The 12,385-nt window shown below is 43.5% G+C and overlaps 1 protein-coding gene across 1 annotated transcript in view; it reads left to right on the top strand.

The window, feature by feature from the left end:
- The window catches only part of INTS9 (integrator complex subunit 9), a gene marked incomplete at its 5' end in the record, with an annotated part of 54,941 nt that extends 42,928 nt beyond the window's left edge, over positions 1-12,013 (top strand). The window contains 3 exons of the mRNA XM_009695041.1: positions 8,046-8,144; positions 10,444-10,581; positions 11,548-12,013. Of these exons, the coding sequence (XP_009693343.1) occupies positions 8,046-8,144; positions 10,444-10,581; positions 11,548-11,724 (414 nt within the window). The remainder of the gene's footprint in view (positions 1-8,045; positions 8,145-10,443; positions 10,582-11,547) is intronic.
- Between the last annotated feature and the right edge of the window lie 372 nt (positions 12,014-12,385).

Genomic DNA, 12,385 nt, shown 5'->3' with positions numbered 1-12,385 from the left:
GACCTCTCTGTTCCTTTTCCCCTGACTGTCCCCCCTTGTATAAAGATGCCATGGTCTCACTGACCATAAAGTAAATGAAATATAACCAGCCTGTTTGCTTCTGCTACTCTCATTCCTCCTTTCAGCTCCAAGCTCACTGAATCCACTATCTGTAAAATTGTCTGGAGTCCCTCCCTTGTTCTAGCACAGGCCCTCTCCGAGTTTGACTTCATCTTTTGACATTCCACCAAAACTACTCTTGTCCCAGCTTTTACCGGCCTTGTCTTAGACAAAGCCAGAACCACTGTAGCCTGCCGTCTTCCTGATTTACATCGTCGATGTTGAATGCAATCAGCTGTTCTTTTCTTCTTAAAAATGTCTCCCACCTCACTCCCGTGTCTCTTGTGTCTTGGCTGTTCAGCCTCCCATGCTTCTGCAGAGAATTCTCCTCCCTCCTCCCCTCTTTTGTGGGCTTTGAATGTATTATCCTTCATTTCCTTGGTTGGTTGGTTGGGTTTTTTTTGCTGTACCTTTTCTCTGGTTGGTCTTACCGACACATTTTCCTATTTCGATTGATGAAATTCGGATCTGCTTTTCTGCTCCTAGCCTGCCTTTGCCTGCCCACATTAATATCTAGGTTTGTTTCTCCTTTGTTTTTGATGGCTGCTTGTAAGATAACATTCTCTTCTAGCCAGGCGCTCACATCTCTCTTCCCAATCAGCTTCAACAACATCACATTCTGACTTGATGTTCTGACCCATAAACTGGTTACTATATTTTGAATATTTTGATTGATGCCCTTTTCATATCTTTCACATGACTCATCTTTTGCATCTGTAAGCTGCTTGCTTTTACTTTAAAGATATTTCACGTCCTTGCTTCCTTACTTGTCATTTTTCATTCAAGTTTGAGGCTAATTTCTGCTTCTGCTGGTTCTGGCTTCCACTGTCCTCTTGTAAGTTCCTCAAACAACTGTTTCCTGCCTGCTCCCAGGCTATGCAGCATACTGGGGAAGAGCTTCATTAAACAGCCATAAATCTGCTTCATTACGCTTCTTAAATACCTCCTTAAAACTGTCTCTTGGCACAGGATTGGCAAAAAGCCAGTGGTTAGCTTTAGTACTGAGACTACCGCCTATAATCCCACCCAGGGTTATTTCTTGTTGGTTGGTTAGTACATATCTTTCTGGTTTGATTCCCAGGCTTTGGGGGCAAGGTTGATCATGTTGATCTGGAGCCTTGGTCCGTTAGTTGAACATGGAACATGTGCATGGAAAAGAAGAGATTTGTTTCATTGCTCAAAACTGCAGGACTACCCCTTCAGATAGTTTTATTTCTCCGCTAGATGTTGGCTCTATGGGAGAGTAAAGTTAAGATGTAGGCATTTGCAAGCGATAATATCAAAAACTTTAGATATTTATGGCACGATTCTTCATCTAGTAAAGTTAGTGAGACTTTAAAATCCACTCCAGAGAGAGTCGTAGCAGGCCCACAGAGACTGAAAGATCTATTAAGTCAGGGTTAGTTTAGCAACTTAATCATCCCATTGAAAACACTTGGATTCTGTAAAATCTGAGACTGAAACCCCAACAAGACGTGATTCGGATCACCCACTGATGATGTATAGATGCCCTTAGTTCTAGGATGTTTGTTCTTCTCTGTTGGAAATGTTCCTTTAAGTCGCATTAGAAAGATTCCTCAATTTCCATTCTACTGCCCAATGGCCTGCAGCATGCTTGTGCCTTGTTTAATGTGCTTGCTGGTCATGAATGCTTACTCCACAGGCATATGTAAATCTTTAGACCTTTCCCCTTCTGTGCATGTGCTTGACCACATCTCTTTTTGTTTCCTCTGCAGGATCCGATACTTGCAGACTTCCTGCACTCAGACTCTGCCCAATTTAGCAGATGGTATAAAGCCAAGGCTGAATCTGTTTGAGACTTCTGCCCACACTATAATCTCTTGTGCCTTTCTGTGTCTGGTTTCAAGTGACTCAACAACAGAGCTCCTGGTACTAATAGTGAAGGGATAGGAATAGGTAATAGTGAAGGGATAAGAAGAGGCAGGGAGGTAGGAGGTGAGGTAAATTGTCTTCCTTCCCTAACATTGCCATCCGAATAGAAGTGACAGGATGAAGACCATGTTTTTTCTTCTGTTTACAAAACTGACTATACAGATCCTCCCTGCTTGTGAAAGGGCTATTGCACGGCTTTTAAGCATGTGGAATATTTGGGCACTCTTTTCTTAATAAAGGTATACTAGGAAGGTGCTTTTCTGCATCCAGGAACTGGATTTGATGTGTGTGAGGTGCAAGGTGAGTGGAGGGATGGAGAATGAGGCAGGTTGTTCTCCATTCAGATTTTGCTGAGGACTACTTATTGTAAAAACCTCTGGGAAACTGTGATCACTAGGGCCTGGTGGACTCCCTCTGAAGGCAGGCAGATCTTAAAATCTCTGGGCTTCTCTAAGAATTGGGAGAGGATATTTTTCTGTCACATATGAATTGCATCCTTTTTAGGGGCTGGGATCTGGGTGGGAATCTCTTCATACCTGGCAAGCTCCAAGGCTGTAAGCGATCATTTCCACCTAGAAGTGGAAGTGCCGTCATGGGTTACATGGCCAGAACCCAGCTGCAGTTAGTAATAGTGTTTATAATGTGCCTCAAAAAATGTAAGGCACCAACTTCAAATTGTGAAGAATTTTGCCCCTGCTGTTCCCACTAGAATGCTGTTCAAACCCCCACTGTCTCTAATGGCTAGAAACATCCTAATTTCCAACCTACACGTATTCACGGCTGGTCTGTATATACTTATTCTTAACATCATGTTTTAGCATAAATAGATTATCCCTTTTGTTGGTATTTTCCCTGTGGTGTTTATGTAGAATAATCAAATCCTCCTTTTGGCTTTCTTTTTGCCAGGCTAAACAAGCCAAGATACGTAGTTTCCCCTTACAAGACAGCTTCTCCTGCCCTAATCTACCCTTCAGAATATCTTACTGGAACTTAAATTACCTACAATTTACAAGTAGTTCAGATGAGATCTTGCTGGGCCCAATATGTTAGCAATAGCTCATCTCTGGTAGAATTACCTGATATTTTCTGGAGTTTCATTTAGCTTTTTCATGGCCCTGTCACATTTGTGACTCAGTTTTCGTGGGACGGACTAATAAACCTGGACTCTTCACTTCTGTCATTTCCAGCAGCTGCCGGCTCACAGCACAAATTCTCGGTATTAACCCAGTCCCTGGCTTTGCATTTCATGCTATTAAATTTCATCTTGTTTTTCTCACTCCAGTTCTTGAGGTCATCTAGTTCTTCCTCTATGATATCCTGATCTTCTTTCTTTTAAGGGTGCCTCTACAAACTTCAGTGGGGCCTTCTGAACACTCTCTTCCTTCTATACTGAGGTCATTCACAAAATTTGGATGGGAGTAGGCTCAAGATTGACCCTTCAGGAATTGCAGCAACAGCCCGGTAGTTGTCTGGGAATATCTTTGCTTTAACCAGCACTTTGTCCACCTCAGGACTGTTGTAGAAATCCATGGTTTGTAATTTCCCATGTGATACCTTGCTGGTGCTTCATGAAGGACAGACTGTGGCTGCCCCAATTCCCTCAGCAGTTCTCTTATCAGAGAAAGCTGTTGGGTTAGTGGCATGTGAGCCACTCTTGAAGATTTTTTATAAATTTTCCTTCCATTTACTTTATTACTGCAGTGTAGTAGCATGAGTAACGGACCCCTTGGTAGGATTCCTGAGTGCTAGGTATTGCAGAAGCACTGAACAAAACTGATCCCTACCCCAAGGAATATATTGCAACTTAATTCTTTTTTTTTTAAGGACTTGCAGTGTGTTGAGTTCATAATGGGTCTGTCCTGCCCAGTTGTTTCACAGCTCTGTTTCACATCTTTGATTTCTCTGGTGTGATCCAGAGTTGCAACTCTGGCTCCTACCTCTAATGCAGAGATTATTCTTTTAAGCGCAGTGTGCAAATCTGGAAAATATGCATTTAATGTTGATGTAAAAAAACAGCTGTGGCCCTTTCTAAATACACATGCTGTAATCTACACATCAGTGAATTTCAGATCTTAAAAGTTAAGGGGATTTTAATTACTGATGAGCTTTGCTGTGCTCCTGCTTGTTCCCCTTTGCTCCAGTCCTGGAAGGTGAAGATCCAGCTCACCTCACTCAACTCTGACTTTGCCTCTCCCTGCTGGGTCAGTCTTCCTGCACCTTCTCTAGTGTAAGCCAAGAGCTATTACACTTACAAAACTTGGAGGTGAAGAGGGAAAAGGGAGAAGTTTGGAGAGATGTCCGAAAATCTAGAGAGAAACCACTGCCAGTATGGCTGCAGCTTGGATGTTAAAACACTGGCTGGTGTATGTCTGTGCATGTCTGTACCTGGGAAAATCCTCCATAGGACCAAGACCATGTGTGCTAAAATTCTGGTCCTCCCCTGATTTTATTCACCAATTATTCAGCCCCAATATATATTTTTTTTACTGTAGGAGTTTCAGACAGATCCCATCCTCAGTCATTGTTCAGCTCTTCTTTGCCAACAAGAGGATTTTTGGGTGGTGATTGAAGACAGCATGCGACCTTAAGCCTAGGGACAGTTGTCCCCAGTGAAGGCCTTAGTAGAAACTTCAGAGTAACCTAACCTATGTACTATGTTATTCTTTATAAACAACTATAGTTTGGCCAGCAAGGGTGTTTGGTCTCAGATAGTACGTGTCAGTCTCATTTTGTTGTGCAAAATGCAATCCCACGTGAAAATTCAACTGAACTTCACGGTAAAAATGTCTTTACTCTGTAAGAGCATAGGTGGACAGCTCTGATCACAGGAGCAGAACATCCCAAGCTGACTCTTCCCTCCCTCAGCTATTAGAAGATTCGCATCAACACTTGCAGTTCCAGACTACTAAGAGTCAAGGACTTTTCTTTTTTTGGTCGATCTATGTTTTAAACTTTCCTTAACAGAAGGGATTTGAAAAAATGAAATACACAGTACGCGTACACACACACACACAAGTTTGTCTTAAGGCAGTCGAAGTGCTCATCTGTCGGCAGGGGACTGATTAATGCGATGTTAGTTCTCGGAGCTGTGTGTCTCTGCTTTCGTGACTTTCCTGATGCCAGCATGTGGCATTAGACTTGTGATAATGACTGGAAGGAAGACGCATTTATTCTTGCGTAGTGGGGGGCTTTTCAGGCTCTCAGACAAAGGCATAACAAGATCTAGCAACTGAAAGTTGGACAAATTCAACCTTGAAATAAGACATGGTTTCCTAGCTGCAAGGAAAATTAAAGTTTGGAACAGCTTGTGAGAGGAAATGGTAGAGTTGCCATTGCTTGGAGTACAGACAAGATTTGCTATCTCTTTGAAAACGGTTTCTTTAATCCAGCATTTTGGAAGAGTTCTGTGGTTTGTGTGTGCAGGAGGTCAGTTGAAAGGAGTATAGCAGTGCTGTCCGGTCTTGGTGGGTGAATTACTGGATATGATTAAATGACCTTTTTGGTTTGGGTCAGTGAACTTCTATAATGAAAGGATTGGCCGCAACATGGAGAGGGCTGTGAAATGAAACAATATCTTAGAGAAAATAAAATTGAACATCTGTCTTACTGTCTTTTTGACTGTTAATAATTAAAGTGTTGCTCTTTATCAACTGTGTGGTTAAAACCTGCATAAATGTTAATATCAAAGCATTTCAGTGGCAGAAGAGGACTTTGATTCTAAGTGACTCTTTGTTTTTTAAGGATCTTTCTCTTTACAGTGTTTGTCTTTTTGCTGTGTATTCTTCATTAGAGCCCATTTTATATCGATTCTCCTCTGGAAGGTGGTGGGAATGGAAAGTGCCTTCGACCACTGCAAAGTGCAGCAATAACACACTGCTGCAAGTGTTACTATTTTTAGTTCCCAGGGGAAATCTGAAGCTATAATTATCATTATATTTTCATTCTCTTAGCCTTCAACAACAAACTGTAAAGGCTATATTCAAATTGCCTGCTTTAAAGATCTTGAGAAAGAGAGAGAGCAATCTGAATTGCTCTATGAAATTTTGATTTCTAAGATTCACCAAGTCTGAATATGTGCAAAATTTAGGGGATTTGAATGCAGCCTTAAAATCTCTGTGTTTTTCCGACATGATCATCTATCCAACTGTTTTATTTCAAGGAGGTGCTCTCAAAATGTTCCTGCAACTTTAATAGCAGTAGATAAGATTTTCAGACGTTACTCGAAGTAGCTGAACTTTGCTGCTGTTGAAGCTAACAATAAAGCCTTCTCAGTGCTTTGATGGCAAAAGGATTAGTCCAGTAGAGAGTGCTTTTTGAAGTCAAGTTCAGTTGCTTCTGTATTCACAAGCTTTAGAGCTTTGCAGTAATAGAGTGATCACCTACATAATTGTAATTGATGGCAGACCAGAGTACTCAGCAGTAAAGTTTTGCTACCTGAAATTTCTTGACAAGTGGCAGGGTTCAGTTGTTCTGCTTCATCCCTCTCCTGGTTTGGATCCTGTTGACAATTCACTGGATAGTCTTTGGTAAGGAATTCAATCTTTCTTTGCTTCAGGTGCACTATCTCCAAAATGGGAATATACCATGCTTTTCTAAAATCCATTCAATTTTTCTTCCTGCTTTTCATACACGTGAGCATCTGGCAAGCTAAAGACAGCTGATGTTGCCGTGCTGGCAGGGCAGTGGTGATAGCTAGTTCTCCGATAGCTGGTTCTCCAGAGCTCTGCTCCACGGGAGCGCTACAGTAGATGGCTGAAGTTTTGAAAGAACTCCTTTAACTGGACATTTAGCTTTTCTTAATATATGGCTCCAACTGGAGGTGCCATGTGGTTGAAGATGAGAGGGAACAGAGTTCAGGTGAAGATCATCTTGTAGAGGCTCTTTCTACATGAGATGGGTTGATGGTGTGGGTGGGTTGATGGTACAACTGTTGGCAAAAACAGCCAAATAGATTATGTCTCTTCAGGTGTTACTTGTCTTCACAACTGAAAAGTCCTTCTATCCAGGGTGTAACGCATGAGCAATTTTACACATTTTTATTTTGCGAGTCAGCTGCAGGGTTTCCCCACAGACACAGAGCACGCTTCATGCATCCTTGCCTTCGGGTCCACAGTGAATAACAGGAGCGTGCTTGGCTGGGAGCGATACTTGGAAGCTGCTTGGCTGCTGGCCCACGCAGTGTGAAGGTACCTGTTTATCCAGGACTAGATCCTGGCTGTAGTCGTGGACAGGAAAGACTCCAGGGCACCTGGTGCCCAGTGTATTGTCATCTAGAACTCCCTTGCAGGGAAAGGCAATAATTTTCTGTGTTCATGAGCGCTGTTTTCTGCAGCGTTCCTTTGGGAACATGGCTGGAAGAGGTGCTTCCCAGCTGGCCAACTTTCGCAAGTCTCAGCAGGTGCGGTACTGCCCACTCCACATTCACTGCCAACACCCTCAATGCTGAGGATCTTGGGAAGTTGCCATTGAATTCAAAGTTGGAGCCAAGACTAAATTTTACTTCTTTCAGAGCAGAATTATATAAAAGGCAGTGGAAGGGTTTCTATGCAGTGTTGTAAGGAAAAATTTCAAACCAGTCAACAGAGCCATTGGGTTTTTGAGGACAAACCCTTTTCTACTGACTATTCTGCAGCCAGAATGCCGCAGCACTAAGGAACTGAAAGGAAACTGGCTTTGATTTTTCATTGTCCATCAACATAACAAACATAATAAATAATGACAAATTACATTATGAGTTTTACTAATCAAAATTAATATTAAAGTAGTTGATGTCATTTTGAGTGAGGTTTCTCTTTAATTGTTATATTTTGTGAGACTTGCCTTGGTTACTGAAAACCTCGTGCTGCTCCGATAACAGTATGAAAGTCAGTAGCTTAAGAGCTGGAAGGAGGCTAAGCAGGTAAGAGGAGCGCTCTGTCATTGTATCAATGGATTTGTGTTTACAGTTCGTTAGTCCATGTTTAAAATTACCATGCTGCCAATTTAAATCACAGCTGGATTCATACAAATTTTGAGATTATCACTTGCTGAACAAAATCCTTCTTTTGCTTTAGCTTGCAGATTCGCTTGTGCCCTTGGAGATTAAGCCTGGTATTTCCTTAGCAACAGTTTCTGCCGTGTTGCATACTAAAGACAACAAGCATGTGCTGCAGGTACAGTATAATGGGAAAGGGAGAAAAATATCCTTACACTGGGTTTCCTGCCATCTGGGACCCCAGCTGTTGTCATGAGGCAACCCCTCCAACAACTCGTCACCGGAGCAGAGTCCTTGTCAGATGCTTTCTCTTGGCATGTACGAGTGAGGAATTACACTTAGAGAGTGGGATGCAAATAAATCTCTCTACCCTCTTTTCGTTGGCCATGTGCCTGGCTAAGATAAAAGTGAGAAGTGAGATTATTCCTGAAGAGAGACTGCAAATCATACTGCTGTCTGCTGTAACCTGCACACCAGGATCAGCATCAGTCAGCCTCTCATGGACTTAGAACTGAGGGTCAGAGGAGAGAGATGACCTAAAACATTAGACATGTGAAGGGACTGTCTGCCTTAAGTTGTCCTGTTCCCCAAGAAGCAGATTGTGCCTCCTTGTGCAAAGTGAGTGTGTAATCTTCCCACCACCTCCTTTAGGCTGACACTGCAAGTCCTGGCATTAGTGCTCCGCCAAGGGGATGACGTCTGGTGGACCTGCTCAGCAGTGGATGCCCCAGTCCCCTTTCTCCTTTGATACATGAGCATGCAGGGCATTCAGTGAAGCCACACTCTGCATGATGCTGCCTCTCCTGCTGGGCAGCAGAGCTGGGCTGGGCCTGCTACACTTGGGAAGAAGCCTAGTATGGTAATGTCTCTAATCCAGGGACATAAAGATCGGTTAAGGATTTATATCAGTGCACAGCAGACAGGCTGTCTTACTTTTTCCAAGTCAGTTCCCTAGAAATGCTAGGCAACACTGAAAAAATTGAAGTATTGTAATGCAATTGGCTGCTTTCTCCTTTGTGTTGTTCATTTACTCTCTTCTCTACTCTGTTTCCTGATGCCAGATAAACTTAGACATAGGCTTAAAATGCCAGAGCCTTCATAAATGGATGGAAGTAAGCCAACACAGCGGTATCTGTCTGTATTGGCTGAGTCTGGGACCTCTGAGAGTTACAGATGCTGTGTGTAGACAAGCCCCCAAAACTCAACCTACGAACACAGAACCCTGCGAGTGATTCATGCACAAATAACATGATGCATGCACGTAGGCCCACCAGCTAAAGGGAAAATGGTGGGTTTTGTGAAGTGACTCAAGTGCATCGCTGCTTGCGGAACTGGAGCCTGAGCAGGTGGCATTTCTCTCCCAAGGATGAAAAACACCCTTCCCTGGCTGTTGAAAGAAACACCGGGACATCGCAGCGGCAGGTTCAGACATGATGCTACATGATGGGAGAGACACAGAGCTGAGAGGAGCCCAGTCTGTCACCTGGAGTGTACAGAGCGCTACAAGGCAGTGGGGTTGCTTCAGGCAAATTCCCTGTGTGTTGTGCAGACACATCCCTAGCAAGTGTTCTTGCCAAAATTTTGGAGAAATTTTCCCCAGCATCTTTTTCCCAGGGACTGAGTTGCTAGTTTGCTGGGAAAGACCAGCGCTGACACTTCCCTGACCTAACTAACTTGGCACAGGACACACGGACTTACTTTACACGATAATTTCCTCCCTGTTCTTTTTATAGGAATCTGGTTTTCATCTCCATGAAATGGTCTTTCAGAAGAGCTCAGTTAACCCCACACCTTGCCCACATGCGCAGCAACACCCAGTGCTAGGTTAGCTACCGCCGCACGTGCTAACCCTGCCTCCCCCTCCCTGCTGACAGAGAAGGGGCTCAGGGAGGAGTTAAGGCAAATTGCTTTCTGAAGCAGCACAAAATTATACCCAGATCACACTCCAGTGATCTTTCAGGCACAACAGCATCTCTCACACCTCCCTGTCTGTATTCGCGGTCTTCCTAAAGACTCACTTTTCTGAGGCCAGTGAGAAATAAATTACCCACTTTTTCTCATTCCCTGAGTAGTTACTTGCTCTGAATTTGCCCGTTTCTCAACCTGTTGTGTCTTTTAGAGTGTGATTTTCAAGGCATTGACTTCTTTAAGGCATGATTCCTAGAAAATATTGCAGGGTACTTGAATGCTGAAACGGAAAGCTTCAGTCTTGAATTGAGTCAGACAGACCTTTTAAGATGACGGCGATTTGAACTAAAACTGGTACTTTATTTCTGTAAATGGTGGCTTGTGTGTGCAGAGCCGCAGTGGAGCCCGAGGCTGGGTTTCTTCTCTCCCCTTCAGCACTGCAATGTTCCCCTGTAGTCACAGAAAACAAAATCAGTATTCCTTTTCTATCTCATGTACTTGTTATTCCAACGAAATTATAATAAGCTGCTGTGATTCACTGCATTACTGTGCACCTTCTCATCCATTAGCTCCCTCCAAAACCTCCGCAACCTCCCACCAGCAAGAAGAGAAAGCGAGTGAGTGATGACGTGCCAGAGTGTAAACCTTTGAAGCCATTGCTGAGCGGCTCCATTCCTGTGGACCAGTTTGTGCAGACGCTCGAGAAGGTAATAAGTCTTTAGTGACATATGAGGATCAAGAGGATTTCTACTAATCTCAGAAATGTGCTGCTTTGCTAGCAGAGAGAGGGAGAATAATTTTAGTGTAGCTTGAAATGCAGAGGGGCTAATGAGCTGGTGAAGTGCATTAGGGAATGTGTGTCCCTGCACTGAGTACGGAGGGAACAGTTCCCTGTGGATTCATGTCCTGATATAGGGGCTTCATGCCAATCATTGCCTCCTTCCATTGCCATGGAAGCAGGGCTTTTGGGGTCACTCTGGGGGTGTGAATTTCCCCCATGTAACTTTTGGATTCATCAGCTGATTTCCAATAAATTTGAACAGTGGGGAGGAGGTCTCAAAAGCGTTTAAGTTCCTACAAGTTTTGTGAAAATGAGGCGACCGAGTGAAGAAGAGATCCTGGAAATGTCTCCACTGGTGGAGCAGCTTTCTGGGGAGCTGCCGGACAGGGGGCTTGGTGGCTGAACTTGCAGGCAGTTGGTTACTGCTCTGTGGAGCCCTGTTCTCGCCTGCATAACTCCTTGGAGAAAATTAGCAGGAAAAAGGGTAGGATTGTCCATGAGGAGGTTTGCCCTGGGGTTCAGTAGCTCTCCACTATCATCTTCTTTGAGGATGTAGTGTCAGCAGATGGTCATTTCTGTAGTTAAAGGAACCATTTGTCCTCTTTGTCTCTCAAGATTTTGCAGTTGCAGTGACCTGGTGTAGTGGAAAATGTTGGCTTTAGCCTCCCTGTTCTGTAATTTGTCCATCTGTATGATGAGAATCATATTTAGCTTAGCCTATGCGTGTTTCTTCTGCAAATCCCAGAGATCCAGGATATCTGCAATGGCACTCTGTATTTTGTAGCCATTCTCCTCTCTCCTCTCTCCTGTGCCCTAGTCTTTCATCTCTACCTGTTTTCCTGAGTTGTAGTAACATCTTTCTCTTTTTCTCCCTCCCCAACGCTACATCTAGCATGGTTTCAGTGATGTGAAGGTGGAGGACACAGCCAAGGGCCACATCGTACTCCTCCAGGAGGCAGAAACCCTCATTCAGATTGAGGAGGACTCCACACACATCATCTGTGACAACGATGAACCTTTGAGGGTGAAACTGCGTGACCTGGTTCTCAAATTCCTGCAGAAATTTTAGCTCATGGACATCATGCTGCTCCGCAAGGAGAGACTCCAGGGCACCAGCGCTAAGAGCTTTCCAGAGAGTGACCCCAGGGAGAGAGAGAGAATTTCTTGATTCAAAAAGACCAGAAACCACCTTCCCCTTCATGGAGAAGCAAGGAAGTATTTTTAATATCTATTTTTTAAATTTTATTTTTAACTGATTTTGGAATACTTTGGAGGGAATTCCTGTTCTGTAAAACTGGGAGTTGGAATCTTATAGGAGACACGAACTGCAGAATAAATAGAGTGTGTATTTACAAGGTCAGGGTGAAATTGTGTGCAGACGCAGACATTTCTCTTTGTGACCCTCTCAGCAATGTATGCCCCAGTCCTTTACCTGAGAAAACTCTGTCGGAATATTGAAACAATGGCCTTAGATAGCAAGAGATTTATTTTTCTCCCCGCTGCTTCTTCCCAGTCACCAGATCCAATTTCCTGTGTGTCCTTCCTCTACATTGTGCGTGTGTATTTCACTGGCACAAAGAGGAATGAGAAAGCTGGTAAGGCAAAGATTATCAAAATAAAAATAGAAAAAGGGGGCTATGCTGGATATATAGAATAGCTTTGAAGCAGCAGGAGCCTGGCTGTTCCCTCAAAAGCGGAGGAATTTTGGAAAAACTATATGCTTTAGCAAT

Source organism: Cariama cristata, unplaced genomic scaffold, assembly GCF_000690535.1.
Source record: "Cariama cristata isolate BGI_N322 unplaced genomic scaffold, ASM69053v1 scaffold4442, whole genome shotgun sequence".
Classification (NCBI taxonomy): Eukaryota; Metazoa; Chordata; class Aves; order Cariamiformes; family Cariamidae; genus Cariama; species Cariama cristata.
The sequence above is the reverse complement of the archived record's forward strand: the minus strand, read 5'-3'. Positions and strand labels throughout refer to the sequence as shown.